This window comes from Scyliorhinus torazame, chromosome 2, assembly GCF_047496885.1.
Source record: "Scyliorhinus torazame isolate Kashiwa2021f chromosome 2, sScyTor2.1, whole genome shotgun sequence".
NCBI classification, from domain to species: domain Eukaryota; kingdom Metazoa; phylum Chordata; class Chondrichthyes; order Carcharhiniformes; family Scyliorhinidae; genus Scyliorhinus; species Scyliorhinus torazame.
In genome coordinates this window covers 62,673,501-62,699,365 of record NC_092708.1, presented here as the reverse complement: position 1 = coordinate 62,699,365, position 25,865 = coordinate 62,673,501, and the positions used below count along the sequence as shown (strand labels likewise).

The window sequence follows — 25,865 nt, the reverse complement described above, 5'->3', positions numbered from 1 at the left end:
CAGGCCTTGATCAAATATCCCAACAACCAGTCACAATCCGAAATGGTGAGCTGGGAGGGAAAAATTCATACATTTACCGCAGTTATTGCCCATTCACAGATAAAATCCGACACTAAGAATCACACAGTATCTGCACACGGTCTGACTGGGAGCCTTTGTGATTGCTGTAGGTGCCGGATTCATTGTGAGTGTCTGCCCCTCCGTGTGATTGTACTTAACAACATCTAAGACCTTGGGGAAGGTGACAATGTCTCAAAGTTATTGCAGTCTCTTCGACTATTTACCCACAACTCTGCAGAAACAGATGAGCTTATGGGCCCTCTGGAACAATGCATCAATGCAGCTGGATATCGATTGTTCTTTGGATAATGCCTGTTAAATCACCACCAGATAATTGGATTGAGCCGGTGGGACAAAAATGTGGGCAGGTGTGAGTTTCACAACCACAGGCAGTTTTGGTCACAGAGGAAGGAAACTCTTCAGGCACTTGCTGCTATTTGACAGCTCAGTAATTGCGTACCTGAAAAGCTTGAACTTTCTTAAACAGCCCTGCGTGACAGAATTAACCTTGTAAACAGTCCTTTTTGGATATAGTAATATTTTGATCTGGAGTCAGAGCTGATCTAAGCAATACCCGTGCTGGATCAGTGTCCTTTTTTTTAACCAACTCGTGTTGTGTCTTTGCAACAATATAAAAACTATTTATTCTACTGCAAACTGATATTTAGAAGTTCAAGGGCCAACTTGAACCTCACCCACCAAATCTGGGCAGGTGAGCTGTGCAAACTGGACAGGTTATTTTCCTGCCTTGGAGCTTCTGGGAGGTGACAGTTCCTCATTTTAACCCGCTCAACTGGGCAAGTCTCAAGGGGCGAGATTCTCTGACCCCCCCGCCGGGTCGGAGAATTGGCGGGGGTCGGCGTGTATCCTGCCCCCGCCGTCCTCCGAATTCTCAAAAATACGACCCAGCGCGAATCACGCCGCCCGCCTCGGAGAATGGTGGGGACCGGCGCGACTCAATGGGCCCCGAGGCCGCCCGAATTCTCCTGGCCGCGATGGGCCGAAGTCCCACCCGTTTAACCAGGGCGTAAATCAAGGTAGGTCCCTACCGGCGGGATGCAGATCCGTGGGCGTCCTCCGGGGTTCTCGGGGGGGCGCGGGGGGATCTGGCCCCGGGAGATGCCCCCACGGTGGCCTGGCCCACGATCGGGGCCCACCGATCCGCGGGCGGGCCTGTGCCATGGGGGCACTCTCTTGTTCCGCACCGGCAGCTGTAGCAGTCCGCCAATGCCGGTGCGGAAACAAAGCCCACTGTGCATGCGCGGGGATGACACCAGCAAATGCTGGCGCTCCCACGCATGCGCCAACTCACGCCGGCCAGTGGAGGCCCTTCGGCGCCGGTTGGCGTGGTGCCAAGCCCCTTCTCCGCTGGCTGGCCCGGCGCAAACCACTCCAGGGCGGGCCTAGGCCCTGAAGGTGCGGAGGATTCCGCACCTTTGGGGGGGCCCGACGCCAGAGTGGTTCACGCCACTCCGTCTCGCTGGAGTTGCCCGCCCCGCCGATTACTGAAGAATCCCGCCCAAGGATCAGGCCAAAGTCGCTGGACCCCTTGGGTGCAATTCTCCGGTAGCAAGCAGGAATTAAAATCATATGGGATTCGAGGTGGTCTGGCTAGGTGGATGCAGAATTGGGTCACAATAGCCTCGTTGTATCGGGCCTCTGCATCAGTCTACGGTCTACATACAGGTGTCATTAGCCAGGACCTCAGCAAGTACCCTTTATCCCCCAAGAGCCATGTTGGGGTGGTCCTTGAAGAGTCGGGTTATGTCTGACTGCCCCAGGATGTAGCAGTCGTGCACACTCCCTGGGAAGCATGCACACACGTGCTTGATCTGGATGTGGTGGTCGCACACAAGCTGGATATTCAGGGAGTGGAATCCCTTCCTGTTAATGTCGGGCACTCCCAGCTGGCTTGGTACACACAAGGTGATATGCGTGCAGTCTATCAGCCCCTGGACCTGGGGCAACCCGGCGATGGCAGAGAATCCTGCTGCCCGAGCATCTTGTTGGGCTTGGTCCATGCCAAAGTGATATGGTGTTCTGCCCGGGCAAATAGGGCATCCATGATCTGTCAGATCACCTGTGGGCTGTAGCCTGCAAGATGCCACAGAAGTGTCCGCTCGAGCCTTGGAAGGATCCCGAGGCGTAAAACTTCATGGCTGCGGTGACCTTGACGGCCACTGAGATCGGGTGCCCTCCTTCGCCATGTGGTGTCAAGTGCGTGAGCGCAGGTGCCGCACCATCTCCTTGTTGAGGCGGAGGGAGACTCCTGCGGCCCGCGCTGTCCATCATCTTCTTGAACGACCAGTGATGCTTGTACACCCTGGGCCGTCACGGGCCACTCCCTCTGGGCCTCACCCTGGCGTGATCAGTGGCCAGGCCCTCAAAGCATGGGACATGATCCAATACATGGGCTGCCACCTCAAGCCTCTGTAGATGCTGTTGCTGCTGCCGACTGGCTGCCAGGCTTACTATCAGCGCCACTAAGGCTTTTTCTGCGGTGTGCAAAATACCATCCAAACCATTCAATATGGAATTGGGAGAATGTGTTAGACTGACAAACAGTGGTGGCTCCCAGCCTGGTACCCTGCATTCCCCCATTGATCTTCCCACCCCTCCCCCCACACAACTCTGACCCCCTCCCATTGGGGCCCACCCCTGCCGAGGATGCCCCGCCCCCCGGTTCCACCCCGGGCACCGAGGCGGCAAGCCCGCTGCCCCCGAGCTCATTGCCTGTGTGCGAAGATGGCTACCCACCTCCTCAGTTCCCTGCAGTAGCTTTTCTGCCAGGTTTACGTTTTCAAAAAGGAGTACTAATCGGCGCCAGCGTGACCACTTGCTGGGGAGGCAGCTGGATCACGGGAGGCTGTTGGATTTGGGGTAGCTCCCGTTAATTGTATGGAAATAGGGCTTAAGTGGTGATTATTGATTTCTTGCCACGTTACAGCGGGATCCCGATTTCACCTATGGGAGTGGACTGGTTGCATCGTGAACAGTTTGGCGGACTTCCGGTTGTGGCTATGCAGAGTTAAGTCGCACGATCGGCAGCTCCCGCTTGGAATGGACATTTGGGCTTTTTTCAGGGCCCCCAACGGAATTTTTTCGACATTTTCCGCTGTGGGAAGAAGACTGTAACATTCCCCCGACAGGGTATGGCTTGGACCAGGAGCTGGGCGACTAAAAAAGTGGTGGTGAAGCCAAAGAAAGTGCGAGGGAAGAAGAGAAAGTTGGCGGCGGGTGGGGACCAGGCAGCGTGGATGCAGTGGGTGCAGGAGCAGCAGGAGGTTATCCAGCGCTACTTCAGGCAGCTCAAAGCGTACCTGCTGGAACCAATGACGGCTTCTATTGATAAGCTGCTGGAGACCCAGACGGCCCAGGTGGTGGCGATCCGCGAGGTCCGACAAAAGATCTCAGATAACGAGGACGAGATCTTGGGCCTAGCGGTAAAGGTGGAGGCGCACGAGGCGCTCCACAAGAAATGGCAGGAACGGTTCGAGGAGATGGAGAATCGGTCGAGGCGGAAGAATCTGCGGATTCTGGGCCTCCCGGAGGGGCTGGAAGGGTCGGACGCGGGGGGCCTATGTGGTCACCATGTTAAACTCGCTAATGGGAGCGGGGTCCTTCCAGGGGCCCCTGGAGCTGGAACAGGCCCATAGAGTGCTGGCAAAGAGGCCCAAGTCTAATGAGCCGCCGCGGGCGGTGTTGGTGCGGTTTCATCGTTTCGCTTATCGGGAGTGCGTACTCAGGTGGGCCAAGAAAGAGAGGAGCAGCAGGTGGGAGAATGCGGAGGTTCGAGTATATCAGGACTGGAGCGCGGAGGTGGCGAAGAAGAGGGCCGGGTACAACTGGGCGAAGGCGGTGCTGCACAGGAAGGGGTGAAGTTTGGCATGCTGCAGCCGGCACACCTGTGGGTCACCTACAAGGACCGGCACCATTATTTTGAGTCCCCGGAGGAGGCGTGGGCCTTTGTTCAGGCTGAGAAGCTGGCCACAAACTGAGGGTCGGGATGGGGGGTCAGACGTGGGGATGGTCGGGGATTGTTGTTGTTGTGTTACATTTTGAGTGGGGGTTCTTTGTTCTTGTTTAGTTTTGGTTCGGTGTGGGTGGTTAGGGTGGGTTGGGCACTGTTTTGGTTGGGTCTGTCGGGTGGGCTCTTGGAGGGGGGCAAGTAAACGGAGTAGGGGGTGGATGGTCGGTAGGGGGGATGGGGCCCCACGGGGGAGGGGGAGGCCCGAGTCGGGGGTGAGGTGACTGGGCCTGTAAAAGGAGCTGCGACAGAGGAGGCAGGGACGGGCAGGTGGAAAGCGCGGGCTTTTTCCCGCCCTGAAGACTGGAGGGGGCGGGGCCAAGGCAGGGAAGCGCGGGTTTTTTCACACGCTTGGGATGGAAGGGGGAGGTGGAGAGCCTGCTGGTGGGTAATGGAGGGGGAGTCCCACAATGTGAGGAGTCGAAGGAGAGGCGGGAGCGGCCGGGGTCAGCAGGAGTCAGCTGACTTGCGGGAGTGCAATGGGGGGAGCAATGCAGCTAGGAGGGGTCCTAGCTGGGGGGTGGGGGGTTGGGGGTGGGGGTGGGGGGGAACGGGTTGCTGCTGGTATGGTCAAGGGGGAGCTGGAGCGAGTAGAGGTGGTTGGGACGGGGGTCTGCCGCCGTAGGGAACGGGCCGGGCGTGGGGCGCGGGCGCGTGGCTGGCCGAGGAGGGGTTATGGCTAGTCGGCGGGGGAGGGGGGCGGGTAGCCCCCGATCCGGCTGATAACCTGGAACGTAAGGAGTCTGAACGGGCCGGTTAAGCGGGCCCGGGTGTTCGCACGCCTGAAGGGGCTGAAGACGGATGTGATCATGCTCCAGGAGACACACCTGAAGGTGGCAGACCAGGGAAGATTGAGGAAGGGGTGGGTAGGTCAGGTGTTTCATTCGGGGCTGGATACCAAAAATCAGGGGGTGGCGATCTTGGTGGGAAAGAGGGTGTCATTTGAGGTGTCGAGCACTGTGACAGACAATGGCGGCAGGTATGTAATGGTAAGTGGTAAGCTGTAAGGGGAAAGGGAGGTGCTGGTCAACGTGCACGCCCCAAACTGGGACGATGCGGGTTTTATGCGGCGCATGTTGGGTCGGATCCCGGACTTGGAAGTGGGTGGCCTGATAATGGGAGGGGGGACTTTAACACGGTGTTGGATCCGGCACTGGATCGCTCCAGGTCGAGGACAGGTAGGAGGCCGGCGGCGGCTAAAGTGCTGAGGGGGTTTATGGACCGGATGGGAGGGGTGGACCCTTGGAGATTTGCAAGGACGGGGGCAAGGGAATTTTCATTCTTATCGCACGTTCATAAGGCCTATTCCCTGATCGACTTTTTTGTTATGAGCAGGGCGCTGATAGCGAGAGTAGAGGATACCGAGTGCTCGGCGACAGCCATTTCAGATCACGCCCCGCATTGGGTAGACCTAGAGCTGGGGGAGGAGAGGGACCAGCGCCCGTTGTGGCGCTTGGAGGTGGGGCTGTTGGCGGACGAGGAGGTGAGCGAGCGGGTCCGAGGAAGCATAGAGAGAAACTTGTAGGCCAACGTTAACGGGGAGGTCTGAGTGGGGATTGTCTGGGAGGCACTGAATGCGGTGGTTAGGGGAGAGCTGATCTCCATTAGGGCCCACAAGGAGAGGAGAGAGCAGAGGGAAAGGGAGAGGCGGTGGGGGAGATGGTGAGGGTAGACAGGGGGTATGCAGAGGTGCCGGAGGAGGAACTGTTGAGGGAGAGGCTTACCCTCCAGGCCGAATTCGACCTGTTGACCACCAGGAAGGTGGAGGCGCAGTGGAGGAAGGCCCAGGGAGCGATTTATGAATATGGGGAAAAGGCAAGTCGGATGCTGGCGCATCAGCTTCGGAAGCGGGACGCAGCTAGGGGGATTTGGGGAGTTAAAGATGGGGGGGGGTGGGGGGGGGCAGTGTGGTTCGGAGTGGGGTTGGCATCAATGGGGTCTTCAGGGACTTTTATGAGGAACTGTATCGGTCCGGGCCCCCACTGGAGGAGGGAGGGATGGGCCGCTTTCTGGACCAACTGAAGTTCCCGAAGGTGAAGGAGGGGCTGGTGGCGGGATTAGGGGCCCCGATTGGGTTGGAGGAGCTGACCAAAGGGATAGGGAGCATGCAGGCGGGGAAGGCACTGGGGCCGGACGGTTTCCCGGTCGAATTTTACAAAACATATGTGGGCCTGTTGGGCCCGTTTCTGGTTAGGACCTTCAATGAGGCAACGGAGGGGGGGCGTTGCCCCCGACGATGTCCCAGGCACTGATCTCCTGGATCCTGAAGCGGGACAAGGATCCCTTGCAGTGTGGGTCTTACAGGCCGATTTCATTGTTAAATGTAGATGCCAAGGTGCTGGCGAAGGTCTTAGCCACGAGAATTGAGGATTGTGTGTCGCAGGTCATCCACGGAGACCAGACGGGGTTCGTGAAGGGGAGGCAGCTGAATGCGAATGTGCGGAGGCTCCTGAACATTATTATGATGCCGGCGAGGGAGGGGGAGGCGGAGATAGTGGCATCGATGGACGCTGAGAAGGCCTTCGATAGGGTAGAGTGGGGGTACTTGTGGGAGGTGCTGAAGAGGTTTGGGTTTGGGGAGGGTTTCGTAAGGTGGGTTGGGCTGTTGTACGAGGTCCCGATGGTGAGTGTGGCCATGAACAAGAGGAGGTCTGAGTACTTTTGGTTGCATTGAGGGACGAGGCAGGGGTGTCCGTTGTCCCCCCTGCTCTTCGCTCTGGCGATTGAACCCCTGGCTATGGCACTGAGGGAGTCGAGGAACTGGAGGGGGCTGGTGTGTGGTGGGGAGGAGCATAGGGCGTCGCTCTATGCGGACGACTTGCTGATATATGTGGCGGACCCGGTGGGGGGAATGCCGGAGGTAATGAGGATCCTCAGGGAGTTCGGGGATTTCTCAGGGTAGAAGCTCAACATGGGGAAGAGCGAGTTGTTTGTGGTTCACCCAGGGGACCAGGAGAGGGGGATTGGCGAGCTCCCATTAAAAAGGGCGGAGAGGAGCTTCAGGTATTTGGGGGTCCAGGTGGCCAAAAGCTGGGGGGCCATGCTTCGACTTAATTTCACGAGGCTGGTGGAGCAAATGGAGGAGGAGTCGAAGAGGTGGGACGGGTTGCCGTTGTCCCTGGCAGGTAGGGTGCAGTCAGTCAAGATGATGGTGCTCCCAAGGCTTTTGTTCCTGTTCCAGTGCCTCCCCATTCTTATCCCGAAGGCCTTCTTTAGGCGGGTCAACAGGAGCATAACGGGGTTTGTGTGGGCGCGAGCGACTCCGAGGGTGAGAAGGGTGTTCCTCAACGGAGTAGGGATGGGGGGGGGGCTGGTGCTGCCGAACCTCTGTGGGGAATACTGGGCTGCCAATGTGGCGATGGTGCGCAAGTGGATGATGGAGGGGGAGGGGGCGGCATGGAAGAGACTGGAGACGGCGTCTTGTGAGGGTCCAAGTCTGGAGGGGCTGGCAACGGCGCTGCTGCAGCTCCCTCCAATGAGGTGTACTACGGGCCCGGTGGTGGCGGCTACCATCAAAATTTGGGGGCAGTGGAGGCGGCACATGGGAGAAGTGGGGGTCTCGGTGTGGACCCCGATACGGGGGAACCACCGGTTTGTCCCAGGGAGAATAGATGGAGGGTTTTCGGGGTGGCACAGAGCAGGGATAAGAAGGTTGGGGGACCTGTTTGTGGATGGGAAGTTCGCGAGCCTGGGTGAGCTGGAGGAGATGTACGGGCTCCCCCCGGGAAACACCTTCAGGTATCTACAGGTAAGGGCATTTGCCAGGCGGCAAGTGGTGTAATTCCCGCTGCTGCCGCCACGTACAGTACAGGACAGGGTGCACTCGGGGGCGTGTTTGGAGAGGAGAAGATCTCGGCAACATACCAGGTGATGCAGGAGGAGGAGGAGGCCTCGGTGGAGGTGCTGAAAGGTAAGTGGGAGGAGGAGTTTGGGGAGGAGATCGAAGAGGGGACGTGGGAAGATGCCCGAGGGAGGGTGAACTCTTCCTCTTCGTGCGCAAGGCTCAGCCTCATACAGTTTAAGGTGCTGCACAGGGCACACATGACCGGAACAAGGATGAGCCAGTTTTTTGGGGGTGAGGACAGGTGTGTTAGGTTTTTTATTTATTTTTGTCCATACTGGGGGATCTGAGGGGTTGTATATATTTGCTATGTTTGCTTTGTATTTCGGCGGGTGTTAATACATTATTTATGTATAGGGGGAGGGGGCACTGGGTTGTTTTGTTTTGTTTTGCATTTAATTTTATTGGGTTCCTTTTACATTTTGTTGTTGATATTTTGTGAAAACTTTAATAAAAATTATTTTAAAAAAAATAAACAGTTTGGCACCAGGCGTAGTTCATGTTTTTGGCCTCTCCCGCTATTCACCAGCCTTGTCATGCTCTCACTCGAATGAAATAAAGCCAGAGAATCGTGCCCCTTATTTTAAATATGCCGGGTCCCAAATACATAAATCGGGATTCGGCCACAGTTTTACCAGCATACTGCCAGACGTTTCCAGCCAGGTCAAGTTGTTAGCTAGCAGACACAGGGGGCGGGATTCTCTCACCTTGGGGCCGGGCCGGGGAATCGCCGGGACGGGCGCGAATCGTGCCACGCCGCCCCGACTCTCGGGAGATTCGGCGTCGGCGCGGGTCTATGCGCCCCCCCCGATAATTCTCCGCCCGGGATGGGCCAAGCGGCCACGCAAATAAAGCCGAGCCCCGCCGGTGCCATTCACACCTGCTCTTACCCGGCGAGGCCTCGGCGTGGATCCATCCGGGGGCGGCCTGGTGGTGGGGGCGGAGTGGGGACCGACCCCGGGGGGGGGGGGCCTCTGCTGTGGCCTGGCCCGCGATCGGGGCCCACCAATCGGCGGGCCGGCCTTTCTGGCTGGGAGCCTCTTTTGTTCCGCGCCGGCCCCTGTAGCCTACACCATGTTGCATTGGGGCCAGGGCGGAGAAGGGAGCCACTGCGCATGCGCACATTGACGCCGGTCGCACTGTGTATGCGCAGACCCGCGGCGCCCATCTGATGCCGGGGATCGGCAGCTGGAGCGGCGTGGGTCGCTCCAGTGCCGTGCTGGCCTCCTGTATTGGTCAGAATCGCTGCTCCTGAAGCCATGTTTTTTTTAAATATAAATTTTGAGTACCCAATTCATTTTTTCCAATTAAGGGGCAGTTTAGTGTGGCCAATCCACCTAGCCTGAACATCTTAGGGTTGTGGGGGCGAAACCCACGCAAACACGGGGAGAATGACACAGAGCTGGGATCAAACCTAGGACCTCCGCGCTGTGAGGCAGCAGGGCTAACCCACTGCGCCACCGTGCTGCCCTTCCTGCAGCCATGTTGACGCCGTTGAGAAACGCGACGGCGTTTACAACGGCGTCAACACTTAGCCTCAGGATCAGAGAATCCCGCCCAGGGTTAGAAGAAGCCATTACAATTTTTTTTTTTTTTGTTTACTTATAGTCGTGAGGAGCAAAGATTGTGTTCCAGACTGCGCTTGGCAACCTGGAGACTCAAATCCATCATTGTCGGTCAATCTCCCCACCACACCCTCCTCGCCCATTTGGCAATTGCAGAATGCCCGTGCTACAGCCCGCTTCCCACCATCAAATCTGGGCTGATGTCAGGATGAGAGATGATATTAGATTTCATCCATCAATTCTTTATCACAGCTCCAGGGTTACGGGGTCAATTCCTGCCTCGGATGACTATCTTTGTGGAGTCTGCACTTTCTCCCCATGTCTGCGCAGGTTTCCTTTGGGTGTACCGGTTTCCTCCTACAATCCGAAGATGTGCAGGTTAGGTGGATTGGCCATGCTAAATTGCCCCTAGTGTTCAAAAGGTTAGATTGGGTCACAGAGATGGGATGGAAGCATGTGCTTAGGTAGGGTGCTCTTTCCAAGGGCCAGTGCAGACTCGATGGGCCGAATGCCTCCTTCCGCACTGCAAAATCTATGATTCTATGGTAAGCAATGCTGGGTATTTTCACAAAACTGAAGTTGAACACGGGCCACTCGGCATAGACGTTTAAATCACTTTGAAAGCCAACAGGCAGCATTTGCAATTTGATTTCTACATTCACAACCAGTTTCTCAGAATTACACGATTAAAATTGATAAAATATGTTGCTGAATGAGACTGCAGTTTTACTACATACAAGACAGTTTCATTGGTAGGAAACTGCATTAGTAAACTACAGGTGACAAGAAAGTTTTTTTCTTTCACGTGTCTGTGCGTTAGCGGCCTGCGACTTGATCTTGCAGGCAAGTTATTTTCATACGATGATAGAAAATGTTGAAACATACAGCATGTGTGTGGAAATTATAATAAACATTTTGATTGTACACCAAGAATGTTACACCCAAACAGTAGATCCTAAAATTTCTCTCACTTTGCAACAATGCAGGTTGCGACTTGTACCCTCTTTAAGTATAAAAGAGAAATATAGATGTTCCAATCCCAATCTTAAATCATTGAAATGAAACTGACTGCAATTAATCCCACAGAATTCCTGCAGTGCAGAAGGAGGCCATTCGGTCCATCAAGTCTGCAAAGGGCCTCCGAAAGAGCACTCTACCTTGGCTCAGTCCCTGCCCCCCTATCCACCTAACCCGGTGCACTGATCATGGCCAGTCCACCTAACCTGCCAATCTTTGGATGTGGGAGTAAACCAGAGCACCCAGAGGAAACCGACACAGGCATGGGGAGAAATTGTAAAGCTTGCACAGTCACCCAAGGCCAGAATCAAACCCGGGTCTCTGGTGCTTTGAGGCAGCAGTGCTAACCACTGTGCCACCATATCTTTTAAAAGATATAATGGTGGTGAAAATTTGTGGATGGTGCTCGAAGCTTCTTCTTGGAGTTTGTTTGCCCAAGGCTGCTGCTCCTGACCACAGCAGAGTTCATGGGGATCAGTTGGCAGGCCCATTAAAAGCCTGGGGCTTTAGTGCTGCCCCACCTTGCCCCACACTACAACAAGCAAGTGGCTAGCTGGAAGGAGGAGCAACAGGGTAATGGGCTTCCCCACACACCAGGCAATAAAATTAGCTAAAATTATGCACGTCCATTTATGACGATAAAGTCTCATTCAGGAATCTGAGTTCTGATGCTGGCCCAGGCACATCCTTTCTCGTGTTCCTGAAGTCAGTCCTTAACATATTAGCCTCCAAAATTACACTGGATCGTGTGCAGTCTGAGACTGAGTCCTGCTCTCTCTGATATGTGTGCCCAAGAAAGGGTGAACATGTAAAGGTTTTACCAAGAAATTTTACTAAATGCCTTGAAAAAATTAGATAAAGCAGACAGATTAAGTTTGAGATGGACCATCCTCCAATGCTTTCAGTTACTGTATATCCTGCAGTCAACAAATCATGCTGTGGAAGATCATATAAACCACAAAATGATCTTTTGTAACTCGGTTACATAAGTCATTCTAGAAATAACAGTTTGAGGACTCAATTATCTTCTCAGAACTCTGAACCAGAATTATTTGAAATTGAATTGTGACACATGGTAGGTGTACACAATGCGCAAAATTGCAAACTTAATGGAAGACCCAATTTGCAGGGCAATATATCTTCAATAATTTAGCAGTTAACTTGATGTGAGACAATTAAGGAATGTGAAAAAGCTGACCCAAATAATATGTCAGCCCCGCATGTTAGATCTTGTAGAGTGTGGCCCAATTTGTCAAAGTAATGAAATGAGTTATTTCAGATACCAATATGTGTTATTGATCAACAGGAAATTGGACAGAAGTTTTGAAAGTTTGAAAAAGTTAAATTATTTACCCTTATTGATTAAAGACAGATGCATAGTATTTTTCAGAAGGGAATTTCGCAACTCTTGTTTTTATTTATTTGAAAATGCATTATCCTCCAGATCATACTGTTGGTGGCATGTATTTTTAAAATACAATTTTACAGTAACATCAGGAAAAATCCCATTTCCTAACATTTATTAACTATGACACATACAAAATTATATGGCAACAATATGAAACCAATGAGAATTCAGGTCCAACATTAAGAAAGTCATGGCACTGCCAGGCTGCCCAGGTGACCCTGCCAGGGCATAGGGAATGTCAGGATATCACCCTGCCCAGAGTCTGACCACCCAGAGGGCCCCCCGATCACCTGGGAGATGCTCTCCCCGCCCCCCTCCCCCAAGTGCCGTAATGTCTGAAGCCAATGCTAAACGGCGCCATGGCGTGGTCTCTGAGGCAAGGCCATTTCGGCCCCCCCACCTTGATTAACTCCAGCGTAGACATATTCAACTGAGTCCAACTACTTTCACTTGAATATGCAAATCTGCCTCACGCCCATTGAGGATGAGATCCAAATGGTGACACCGCTCGAGATCTAATGAGGACTCGCGGGATGTAATGAACACTGTAAATCTCATGAGAGGCCTCTCATAAGATTTAACAGCCTCGCCGCATCCAGAAGGCTAGATGAGGCTCGTAGATCACACCCAATGCCTTTTACCTGTCTCCCAGAAAAAAACACACTCCTTGAGTGAGGAGGTGGAGGGGGTAAGGGTGGCAGTGGGCTGTAAAATACAACTCATAATGTTTAAGACCTCACTAGACATAATAGAACATTTTGAAATTATTAGCAGACAAATTTCCAATGCAGACATTCATCCCTACCTCAGGATTGCTTCCATTCAGATGGATTCTTGATATTGTGCTGCCTTGTGTGGTGAAATCAGCCCAATAAATACATTTTTCCCTGTAGTCAAAATCTATTGCATGAACATTATTCAACCCCTGTTAAATAAGCAAACTTAATTATTAGCATATTAAAAGCTTTTGAATTCATGGCAAGACGCAATCATAGAACAAATGTGGAACTTACCTGCTTTAATAATGTGTAGTTGAATCCATCTATACTCATTTTTCTTATTTCATGTCGATCAGCAAAAATTAAAAATGGTTCTTCAGCTGAAAACAAAGGAAAGGAACACTAAGTGCAGCAATGCCATACATATTCATGAAACCAATCTAAAATACTTAGCTGTGCTGACACATAGTATTCTTTACAAAAGCTTTCCAGAATCTTACATCTTACTATGTACAGGAAAATTTTGAATTTAAATTCAGCAGATCTGTCCTCATTTTAGTTCAAAGCTAGTCTATCAGTCATCAATGCCGCTTTACCTTACTACACTCTTTTGTAAAGATTTGGATCCCAAGCAATGTGTATTCTGTAACATTCACATCAAAGTCTAGATTTTTCCATAGACAAAGCTGAAGACAGCCAAGCAATTATAACACTAAAATGCTGGACAATTCTGATGTTCAGGTCACATAATATGTGAATCACTAATAGATAGGACTATTCGGACAGCACAGTGGTTAGCACTACTGCCTCACAGCACCAGGGATCCGGGTTCAATTCCGACCTTGGGCGACTGTGTGGATTTGCACATTCTCCCTGTATATGCATGGGTCTCCTCTGGGTGCTCCAGTTTCCTCCCACAGTCCAAAGATGTGCAAGTTAGGTGGGTTGGCTATGCTAATTTTCCCCTTAGTATCCAAAGGTTAGGTAGGGTTATGGGGGTAGGGCGGGGGAGTGGACCTAGGAAAAGTGTTCTTTTGGAGGGTTGGTACAAACATGATGGGCTGAATGGCTTCCTACTGCACTGTAGGGATTCTATGGCTCCTTGCTATTCATTGGCACACAAGCTTATTCTCAATCACTTCCATGTTCAACGAATTACAGAGAAGTGATGGATTCCCACCCGCAATAATTTAACCAATAGTATTCTTGTTGTAAATGCACTTATATACACCAAACAATGAGTACATCAGTTAAAATGCATTAAAATAAACGTTCTACTTTCACTGTTGAGATGTAAAGGGGTAAAGGGAAAGATATTCTACTAAAAGGCTACATTGTAATATTAATAATCTTTATTAGTGTCATCAGTAGGCTACATTAACACTGCAATGAAGTTCCTGTGAAAATCCCCTAGTCGCCACACTCTGGCGCCTGTTCGGGTACACTGACGGAGAATTGAGAATGTCGAATTCACCGAACAAGCACGTCTTTCAGACCTGGGGAAGGAGCCCGGGGGAAACCCACACAGACACGGGGGGGTGGTGCAGACTCCGCACAGACAGTGACCCAAGCTGGGAATCAAACTTGGGTCCCTGGCGCTGTGAATCAACAGTGGTAACTACTGTGCTACCGAGTAACCATCCATGTACCAGAACCTGTTACCCTTTAAATAAAAACAAAATACCGCGGATGTTGGAAATCTGAAATATAAGCAGAAAATGCTGGATAAACTCAACAGGTCTAGCAGCATCTGTGGAGTGAGGAACAAAGTTAACTTTGAATATATTCAAGAGGAAGCTGGATATCGCACTTGGGGAGAATGGGATCAAAGGCTATGGGGAGAAAGCAGGATTGGGCTATGGAGTTGGATGATCAGCCATGATCGTGATGAATGGCAGAGCAGCCTCGCAGGGCCAAAAGGCCTTCTGCTTCTATCTTCTATGTATCGATGTAACGAGTTCTGTAGAAGAGACATTTGGACTCAAAAGGTTAATTCAGTTTCTCCACACAGATGCTGCCAGACCTATGTTTATATCTCTTGCTACTGTTTGCTCGGTGCATTAAAGCTACAAGTTGGAGGCAAAGCATTGGGATGCATTGCTAACCACTCTGAAACAAGTTCTCTTTTTTTGCTAAAAAAACCCTCAGCGATGTAAAAAACAACTGGGGCTACTTTGAAGGTCTCCATCATAGTCAAGGGCAGGGACATTCCAAAGCTCCTTTCAAAAAGGAAACCTATGCATTGAAATTACAGGTACTGGACCCACAAATGTGTCTGTATGAAATCTCTTTGCCCACTATTTTAACAGTGGCTTTAATCAATATTTTAATGTGCTAGTTATTAACCTAACAGAGTGCAATTTCAGTCCAGTGTTAAAAATAGTATTTTCTTCAATATCCTTTCATCTCTTATGAAGCTATACAAGTTTTAATGTAGGGATGGGGAATACATAGAAAATCATACCTGATAAAACTTTACAGCTATTGGGATTATCTGCTCGTATTTCATAACCTTCTGCACACAAACACTTGTAGGTTCCATAGGTATTGATGCATTGCTGGCTACAGGGAAAGGTGGTTTCACATTCATCAATGTCAATGCAGGTTTTGCCATCATCTTTCAGTCTGAATCCTGGCCAACATTTACACTGAAAAATACAGATCATTAGAAAAATTACAAAAATCTGCAGTTTGTTTAAATTCTGGCACTTTTTGAAGCAAAATATACAAAATGTAACAATCAAGGTAAAAAAAAAGTGCAACAACAGGTTTTATTTTGAAAGTTGCCAATTTCGATAAAAAAGGAACATGTACAGTAAGTTCCTGAATGGATGTTTTGAGACTGAGACATTTCATGGCTCATGACATTATGCCTATTTTATAAGCATAAAATAAGCTCAGAATCTTTCAATATGAATGATGACATGTACACGCGCATTTTTGGCAAGAGGTGTAGACAGGCATCAAGTGATGCTCACACCTAAAATAGTCCTTTCCACATGCAAATAAGAGGACTATTCTCTGTTATATACCTCCTTTTGCAAAATGCAATCAGCTTAATCCACAGCCTGCCAGTAAAATGTGATAGATGGAATTTAACCAGTGATTCTTAAAGGGATTGGTGCCAGCCCAAAAATGCGTGTTTTGCAAAATATACTCACCTGAATGGTGGCACCATTGCAGCTCTGAAGGCAATTGTCTGCTCCTGATCGCTCCCCTCTCTGCCACGATCACTGCCTCACTCCCTTATTCACTCCCCTCCTATTCATCTCCTTCCTATCTCGATCAACCCCCCCTTTTCATTTGAATGCTTACTCCTCCACCTCTTATCTGAGAGACATTGTCGGTGTTTCAATGGACTGAAATTACAATTCTATCAGCGAGCTGCCTGGGATTGCCCGGCAACAGGCCCTATCTCACCGGGCCTGTGTAGTTGAGGCCCAATATTGTGTGGATCTTGGGCCTATGTGTTCTGCTGCAGGCAGAAGCAAAGTCATTCCTCAGTTTGCATCTCAATGTGCTGCCTCTTGTGTAACTTGTCTCAGAAAATCATGACACTCAGTAAATTGCATAACAGGAGAATTACAAAAATACTGTGAAACAATACTCTCTCATTGTCATTATACTGGCCTTATGTCCATTCCTTGTGAAAGTGAAGAAATACATTGTTGAACAATTGCATTAATGTTGAACTTCAGATATTTCCATAATGCTGCCAATATATAAAATGAAGTAAATAGCTTGGTTGAAAAGCTACATATATCATTAGCAAATCAAAGGGTTTGCAAAACAAAGTTAATTTAAGAATTCTGGATCTAAGCTTTGATTATTACCTCCTTTGTTCTTATTTTAAATTTCACATGTTATTATGAGGATGAATTAATGTCTTATTTGTGTTAATTGGAAGATTGACCTCCGATATCAAATTATTTCAAATTATCTCATAAATGCTTTTCAACCATTAAAAGTACCAATTTATATATTAGTGACAATAATTTAGATGCAACATTCACATTAGCACTAACCTTGTACCCAATTTTGAGATCCTGACAGTCTTGTGAACATCCACTGATTCGCTTATTTGCACATTCGTTAACAAAACAATTGCTTTCATCCGATCCATCGCCACAGTCATTATTCTTATCACAAGTAATGCTTTCATTTATGCACCTTCCATTTTTACACAGAAAGAAAGAGTTGCTGCAACTTTTTCCTGAAATTCAGAAACAAAAGTAAACAGCTTTCACTAATTTGTGAAGGATAACATTGCATTGGGAATCTTTATTGATGCTCTTTAGCTCAACAAAGTAAGCAACCACAGCTATTTGTGAGATATCGGGCTGGATCCTCCTGCCCCGCCCTCCACAAGAACGCCACAGGCGAGCCGCGTACAATGGAGAACTCCATTGACCTCGGGCGGGATTCTCCGGTTGCCGGGCGAACGCGGCTGGAGAATCCCCCCCATCAGCATCAAATGGTCATCAACATTGTGAAACCATCACAGTCTCACAGTCTGAAAATGTAAAGTTAAATTTTTGCCCTCAGAAAGAGAAATGTATTGTTCAATGTACTGCAGCCATTCATTTTAGCTATATAGTTACAAATTACCTCTTGTACTTACATGGGGCAAATAGAAATTGCACAAATATAATTCTTTGTTTTAGGCATCTTAGCTTTGGAGTCTTCAATACAGTCCAAGATCCAGTTTGACAAAATAAAAATTATTGTTCAGTTTATTGACTGTAGGGGGACTCCGCACAGACAGTGACCCAAGCCGGGAATTGAACCTGGGACCTTGGCGCTGTGAAGCAACAGTGCTAACCACTGGGCTATTGTGCCGCCCACATAAAGTGTGGCGCAGTTGTGCCCGGTCCCTGCCAGTGATGCAATGGGAATCGCGATGTTCAACGTCGGAAACCTCATTATAAGACATTTATATCTTCTTATCTGGTCTCCACATCTGAATCATCCCCCCAACCATAAGAAAATCCATTTGCGTTGGTGTGAGTACAGAGCAATGTGAATTACAGGTCTCCCACAGTGTGTTACTAGCAGGCAGACATCCCAGAAGAGCTCAGGTGAGTGAATCGTTCAGGGGGAGAGAGTGTCACGCCCGAACACTACCTGGGCAGTCCTCAGGTACTACCCCAAGCATTGTGTACCATGGGCAGTGCCCGGGCAATGCTGGAGAGGGAGTTGCATCGAGGAGGTAGTCCCTGGAAAACCTTTGTGCCCCAGGGCAATGCCTGCCTTTAAAAATAGCACCCCAATCTTCAGAAAAACTAAGTTGGATTGGATTGGATTTGTTTTATTGTCAGTTGTACTGAGATACAGTGAAAAGTATTGTTCTGCGTACAGTCCAGGCAGATGCTGGCGGGATGGGATCTCCACCAGTGTGACATTGTGATGCCTGCACCTTTGAGTTTTCTTGTATGTTCCCAATGGTACGGTGGAGAAAACGCCATTGGTGCCGGCGGCTTCAAATTCCATTTTCCTGGCCACTGTCACACTCTCCCAAATACAGGTAAACGTTCACTCTGTGTGTCTGATTTCCAGGAAAGTCCTGGGCAGAAAGGATATATTCATTCTTCCATGTTTCATTATTTGTTGATGATACTCAACAAAGACAGTAATTCTAATTCCAACTGTCTGTCCACACATAGTGGCGCACATTTGTCTGTTTCTATAGCTAGTAATTCCCGGAACTGGTTGCTAGTTCTGTCATGATATGCAGATAATAACATACAGACAGGCAGCTAATGACCACAGAGAACAGGACATGACCAATGAGCAGGCAGGACACTCAGGGGTGGTATCTCACTATAAAAGGCACGAGGTACTCACACTCTGCCTCTTTCCACTGATGAACATCTACAGAGTGAGTTAGGGTGTATGTACAGTATCACACCTCCAGCACGTGGCTAAGAGTTAGTCTGGTTCAGTAAGGCAGAGTAACCACACTTAGGTTAGCAGAGAGTCGAACTCATAGAGAACTGTGCTAACTGTGCTACTGGTTCAATACATCAGATTGAACTAACTTCAAGGTCTGGAGTATCTTTTGGTTAAAGCTCCATCTTGCAGCCTGTGTTATCCCAGAGTACATAACACATCAAGTTCTTTGCCCGGGGCTTATAGTTTGAGGGGTGCCACAACAAGCATGGCTGACCAGGAGTGTCTCCTGCTTTTACCGCCAGCCATTGGTTTCTTTGGAAGGGTTAGCAGGTTGACACACTCAACCCGTGTGACCGTGTTATGAACACACCTTCCTTTGACATCTCGCCCTAGTGGGAGTTGAACCTGGAGCTTCTGGCTCCAGGTTCGACTACCCACTGTGCCACAAGACCACCGTGAGAGAGTAATTAAGATACTCCTGGTGGAAGCACAAAGAAATTAAAGAAGAAGTCTGGAGATCAACTGGTTTTTCAATGGGAGAAAGAAAACAATGGGCGGGATTCTCCGTCCCACCAGTTCCACTTTCCCACGTGACGGGCCCTCACCGGCAGCGGGATTCTCCATACCCGCAGCCGGCCAATGTATTTCAAATATTCACTGATACTTCTGAGAATTTTAGTTTCAGATCTATATTCAAGAGGGCTCTAAGCATGGAGAACATGCTATTTAAAATGGGCCTTTTAGAAAACCATTTTTCATCATAGCAACCATGAACACATGAGCACAGTTAGAAAAGAACAGGCAATGGTTTTCAGAAGCAATAATTAGATAAATGCAGAGATTACATGCAGGTTAAGTAGGCCATTAAAATTCATTCTGTCTTATGTTTCGAAATGACTGACTTGCAAAACAACAATTTTTCTTTCCAAAACAATGCTTCACCATTGAGTTAGTTCTGTTGGAAGCTTTAAAAGTCTAACTTCAGCAATTAATGTTCTCGCAACGTCAAATCATAGATAATTAATTTATCACAACCTCCTCGGTAATCCTGGATTTCCATTTTGAGTGACAGTTATATAATTGTTAGATAACCATAAAGACTTTCAAGCATACACCCTGTGCCAGTTGGGATTTAGAAGCAGTGAGGCACTGTTGAGAGTCGGAGTAGTGAGTTGCAAGACAAGACAAAAAAACAAGGAAATTATATGAAGTGGTTGGATGCCAAAACTTCAACATATCAACAGTTCATCTCACATTTTACATACATGCACAGGCTGGATTTTACTCTTCCCTGCTGGTGGGTTTGAAGGAAGAAGGAAAAGGCAACAAGTGGCCTTCCCGCCACCTACCTACCTGCCCCTGACCTGGCTGAAATTTTTTATGAGAGTGGGGAGGATTCAGGTCGCTGGCCCACCTTGGGCCTATTGAAGGCTTTAAGTATGTGTGGTAGTCTGTGTAGAGGTATTACGGTACCTGGTAATGCTGGAACACCATTGGTAGATATTGTATGCTTCCTATTGGTCAAGCGGTATGGTAGCTCCATCCTGCAAGGCAGGGTATAAGAGCCCATGCCGTCCCAGCAGCCTTCTTTCTGTACCTGAGCTGCTGGGGGAAACATCTAGCTTATTAAAGCCTTCCGTTGGACTACAACCTCACTTTAGTGGTCAATTGATCGTGCATCAGTATGTAAGCAATGGAGCCAGCCAGATTGGGAGTGCAGGGTGCAAGCTGGCTACCCACACCCTTATCCTGCACCGATTGGACAGCAGCTCTCTAAAGTGGCCCCCCCAGAGTAAGATGGGGAAGTCTCACCTGCAGTCATTAACACTCTTTCGAGCGTGAAATGGCTGTGAGGCATTTGGAGTCGGCGGGAAATACTCTTCAGATGGTGGAAAACAAGCCACAACCATCCGAAAAATCCAGGCTCAGGAGTTCAGGTAAACTAACAAAAGGATTTAATGAAAAGGAAAACAGTTACTTTTAGCATTATATCTCACACATTATACAAAAGAACGGCCGCTACGATATTAAGAATGATTTGAAACGAGAGTGAATCAAAACTTGGTGATTTTTGCGGTGTTTTGTTTAATTTTAACTTATGCAAGTCTGTTCAATTTCATGCAAGGACTGGGCGTTTGGAATCATCTAAGCTCTTTCCACTGCTCCAATTTTTTTAAAGCCATCCCTACCTTCCCACAGAATTGTTCAATTCCATGCAAGTCACCGCTTTTCATTGTCTCATATCAGTCTCTTGAAAAATTAGTTCCAATTTATTTCAGTCCTCAGACACTTGCTTAACTTCATTGTTATGCCAGCTGCTGTCTACAGGTTCTGTACATTTCATCCCGGATCAATCATGATCGCAGATGAAAATCGTCCAAATTGATGTGTTGGGTGTTCTGGATCACATACAGGTCACCAACACTTGAAGTAGTGCAACACTATTTTATGAAAAGGTTAACTATTTAAACATACTTGAACTGTGGGTAAATACAATACTAGCTTTAACTAAAGACCTTTCTTTGCCTTGTCCTAACCAGTTGATGCACTCAGCACATGGTGAATGTCTGTGTTGCAGGCTGTGAGCTCTGTGCTCCTAGCTAGCTGCTACTCGAATGAGTGGGAACTCTGATGCCCCCTGTCTTTATAGTGCGTGTGCTCTCACTGGTGATTGGCTGCGATGTTGTGTATGTTGATTGGTCCCACTCTGTGTCCATCAGAGTGTGCCTGCACCATGATATACTGGTGTATATTATGACATCCCCCCATTGATATTAAAAAATGTGCCTGCGTGACAATAAATAGTGTGTGGTGAATGTTCCTGACTACATGTGTGCAAAATATTTACAGGACTATGTACATAAAACTAAGCTATATACATGGGAAGGTGCCTGGTGCAGAAAAAACAGTGTGTCACACAAATAACGAGATGAACACAATATACAAACCACTTGAAAGATTAAACGGAAGAACAGAACAGACCAGAGAGTCCATTAGTGCACAAAGTTCACAAATTAAGTCTGAGGTGGGCAACGAATTCTGGTTGACCGCCTCAAGGGTGGGTCAGGAGCCACCGGCTGAGGAGCAGGCTGGACTGCGGCAGAGGGAGGAGGATGCAGAGTAACCGGAATCTCCGCATAGTCCAGGTCAGGGACAACAGGAGGGCGTGACACTGGCGGAGGATCACGAAGCAAGCGCGGAACAAGACGAAGGGCGTGTCGATTACGGCGCAGAATGGGACCATCCGGTAGACGAACCAGGAACGAGCGGGGAACCACCTGCCGAAGAACCACAGCAGTTGCAGACCAGCCACCATCCGGAAGATGGATGTGGACATTGTCATCTGGAGCCAGAGCAGGGAGATCAGCTGAGCGGGTGTCATGAGCCGTCTTGTGCTGTGCACGAGACAGTTGCATTCGTTGAAGGACCGGAACGTGGTCGAGGTCTGGAACGTGAATGGACGGCACCGTCGTCCTCAGGGTGTGACCCATGAGCAGCTGGGCTGGCGTCAGGCCAGTGGACAGTGGGGCCAAGCGATAGGCCAGCAGGGCGAGGTAGAAGACAGATTCCGCATCGGCAGCCTTGCAGAGGAGCCGTTTGACTATGTGGACGCCCTTCTCCGCTTTGCCATTAGATTGGGGGTACAGGGGACTGGATGTCACATGCACAAAGATGTACCTCCTGGCAAAGTTGGACCATTCCTGGCTTGCGAAGCAGGGGCCATTGTCCGTCATCACAGTGAGTGGGATGCCGTGTCGCGCAAAGGTGTCCTTACAGGCACGGATGACTGCAAACGATGTGATGTCATGAAAACGTACCACCTCTGGGTAGTTTGAAAAATAGTCTACAATCAGAACATAGTCCCTGCCCAGCGCGTGGAACAGGTCGATGCCGACCTTGGACCAAGGGGACATGACCAACTCATGGGGCTGTAGGGTCTCACGTGGTTGGGCCGGCTGGAACCGCTGACAGGTGGGGCAGTTGAGCACTGTGTTGGCGATGTCCTCATTGATGCCGGGCCAGTACACTGCCTCTCAGGCCCATCGGCGGCACTCCTCCACACCAAGATTGCCCTCATGTAGCTGTTCCAAGACAAGCTGGCGCATGCTGTGCGGGATAACAATGCGGTCCTGCTTCAGGAGGACACCATCGACTAGTGCCAGATCGTCTCTAATGTTGTAGAACTGCGGGCATTGGCCCTTGAGCCACCCGTCTGTTAGATGGCGCATGACACGCTGCAGCAGGGGGTCAGCTGCAGTCTCGCTGCGAATTTGAACGAGGCGTTCATCTGTGGCCGGTAGATTGGAGGCACGAAGGCCATATGAGCGTCAACCTGGCAGACGAATCCCGCTGGGCCATACGGGGTGTTGACTGCCCTGGACAGAGCGTCGGCTATGATTAGGTCTTTGCCCGGGGTGTATACGAGCTGGAAGTCGTATCGCCGGAGTTTGAGCAGAATGCGCTGGAGGCGAGGCGTCATGTCGTTCAAGTCCTTTTGTATTATATTGACCAGCGGGTGATGGTCGGTCTCGACGGTGAATTGGGGAAGGCCGTACACATAATCATGAAACTTTACGACACCGGTCAAAAGGCCCAGGCATTCCTTTTCTATCTGCTCGTAGCGCTGTTCCGTGGGGGTCATGGTGCGTGACGCATATGCAACGGGGGCCCATGATGAAGCCTCATCGCGTTGCAGGAGCACTGCCCCAATGCCAGATTGGCTGGCATCGGTCAAAATTTTTGTCTCTTTCGTTGGATCAAAAAAGGCCAATACCGGGGCCGTGGTAAGTTTGGTTTTAAGTTCTGTCCATTCGCGCTCGTGGGCAGGAAGCCATTGGAAGTCTGTCGTCTTCCTGACCAGGTTCCTGAGAGCTGTGGTATGAGAGGTGAGGTTAGGGATGAACTTCCCTAGGAAGTTGACCATGCCCAGAAATATGAGGACCGCCTTCTTGTCCTCTGGCTTTTTCATGGCTGTGATGGCAGCCACCTTGTCTGCATCCGGACGGACACCCAACTGGGAGATGTGGTCCCCTAGGAACTTGAGTTCCGTCTGGCCGAAGGAGCATTTGGCTCTGTTGAGGCGTAGGCCCTGCTCCCGTATGCGTTTGAACACGCGCTGGAGGCGACTGATATGCTCCTGCGGGATGGTGGACCAAATGATTATGTCGTCGACATAGACGCGAACACCTTCAATGCCTTCCATCATTTGTTCCATGATCCTGTGGAACTCTTCTGACGCCGATATGATCCCAAATGGCATCCTGTTTTAACAATATCTGCCAAAAAGGGTGTTAAAGGTACACAGTTTCCTGCTGGATCTGTCTAGTTGAATTTGCCAGAATCCTTTTGAGGCGTCAAGTTTGGTAAAGAGCTTGGCGCGAGCCATCTCGCATGTGATCTCTTCGCGCTTGGGGATTGGGTAATGCTCCCTCATTATGTTGCGATTCAGATCCTTTGGATCAATGCAGATTCTGAGCTCGCCGGAAAGCTTTTTTACGCACACCATGGAACTGACCCAGTCAGTTGGTTCCGTAACTCTGGAGATCACTCCTTGGTCTTGGAGGTCCTGCAGCTGCTGCTTGAGGCGGTCCTTAAGGGGTGCTGGGACTCTGCGAGGTGCATGCACCACAGGCGTGGCATTCTGTTTGAGTAGGATCTTGTAAGTATATGGGAGCGTGCCCATGCCTTCGAAGACGTTGCGGTGCTGGTTGATAATGGCGTTGAGTTTTGCCCTGAAATCAGCATCCTGGAAGGCAGACGTGTCATCAGGAGAGAGAGAGTGAACTCTTTGAACGAGCTTTAGCAGCTTGCATGCCTGTGCGCCAAGCAGAGAGTCCTTCGAGGAGCCCACGATCTTGAAAGGAAGGATGGATTTTCGTGACTTGTACGTCACTTCGAGTTGGCATGAACCGGTAGCAGGAATGATGTTGCCGTTGTAGTCCAATAGCTGGCAGGCCAATGGATGAATGGCTGATTTGACACGAAGGCTTTGGAAAGCAGACCACGCCATGAGATTGGCGGAGGCATCAGTGTCCAGGCGGAATCGTATTTGGGACCGGTTGACTGTCAGGGTGGCAAACCACTCATCGTCTGGATCGATGCTGTATACCGACAGTGGCTGGTGTCTTTGCTTCGGGGACAGCCTGTTTTTCGTTACGACACCGACTCGAAAAGGCGCATTCGGGTCCTCGGTGTCACTGCTGTGTGGGAGGTCGGAATCGGACTCGGTGACCGTGGGTTGAATTGCCCGAACATTACTGCGAGGCTGGCTGAAGCGATATGAATTGGAAGGCTGAGCTGCTCAACAGCAGGCAGCATAGTGGCCAAGTCTTCCACATCGTAGGCATTGTCGATATTTTGGGGGGCATTGCCGCTTTAAATGGACGGAGCCACAGTTGCCGCACGTCGTGAGGTCAGCACGTTCGCTGCGCCACCACGCATGCGCGGTGCGGTCATGCGTGGTGCGCGCCTGCGCATTATGTTCCTCCACGTCGCCGTCCCCTCGTTTGGTGCGTACAAGCGCGGGAGTCCGAGAAAAGCGCGCAAAATGGCTGTCCTCATCCAGGCTGAGGCCCTGGAGGTGCTCAATCACATGGACCCGTTCCACCTCGCCGTTTCAGCCGCTTGTATATCAGAGTACCAACGGGTGGCATTTTAATGTAGGACACAGTTCTCGATGGCGGTCGCTCAGGTAAATTGCTTTACTTTGATGAGCTGCTGACGTAGGGGGTCCAACTGAACACCGAAAATGATCTGGTCACGTATCATGGAGTCGGAGGTGGGCCCGTAGCTGCAAGATTGTGCAAGGATGCGGAGGTGCGTTAGAAAGGATTGGAAAGGTTCGTCCTTACCCTGCAAACGCTGCTGGAACACGTAGCGTTCAAAACTTTCATTCACCTCTACGCTGCAGTGAGTGGTAAAATTTGAGAAGAACCGTCTTGAACTTCGTCTTGTCTTCGTCATCTGCAAAGGTGAGAGAGTTGAAAATGTGGATGGCATGGTCCCTGGCCGTGGAGAGGAGAAGAGCAATCTTTCTGGTGTCCGAGGCGCCCTCCGTGTCCGTGGCTTCGAGGAAGAGCTGGAAGCGCTGTTTGAAAATCTTCCAGTTAGCCCCAAGGTTGCCGGCGATGCGGAGCGGCGGCGGAAGGCTGATGTTATCCATGTTGGAGGATGACGGAATGCTGGCGGAAGGCGGATAACTTGCAGGTAGGTCTACGAAGTGCTGGTATGAAACCACTCCTGGTATCATGATGTGTTGGGTGTTCTGGATCACATACAGATCACCAACACTTGAAGTAGTGCAACACTATTTTATGAAAAGGTTAACTATTTAAAC

At 50.0% G+C, this 25,865-nt stretch overlaps 1 protein-coding gene across 1 annotated transcript in view; it reads right to left on the bottom strand.

The window, feature by feature from the left end:
- The window catches only part of LOC140406652 (low-density lipoprotein receptor-related protein 1-like), a 1,475,832-nt gene that overhangs the window by 328,463 nt on the left and 1,121,504 nt on the right, over positions 1 to 25,865 (bottom strand). Inside the window, exons 49-52 of the mRNA XM_072494659.1 lie at positions 16,663 to 16,850; positions 15,102 to 15,285; positions 12,932 to 13,017; positions 12,724 to 12,843 (exon numbers count right to left, since the gene is read on the bottom strand). Of these exons, the coding sequence (XP_072350760.1) occupies positions 12,724 to 12,843; positions 12,932 to 13,017; positions 15,102 to 15,285; positions 16,663 to 16,850 (578 nt within the window). The remainder of the gene's footprint in view (positions 1 to 12,723; positions 12,844 to 12,931; positions 13,018 to 15,101; positions 15,286 to 16,662; positions 16,851 to 25,865) is intronic.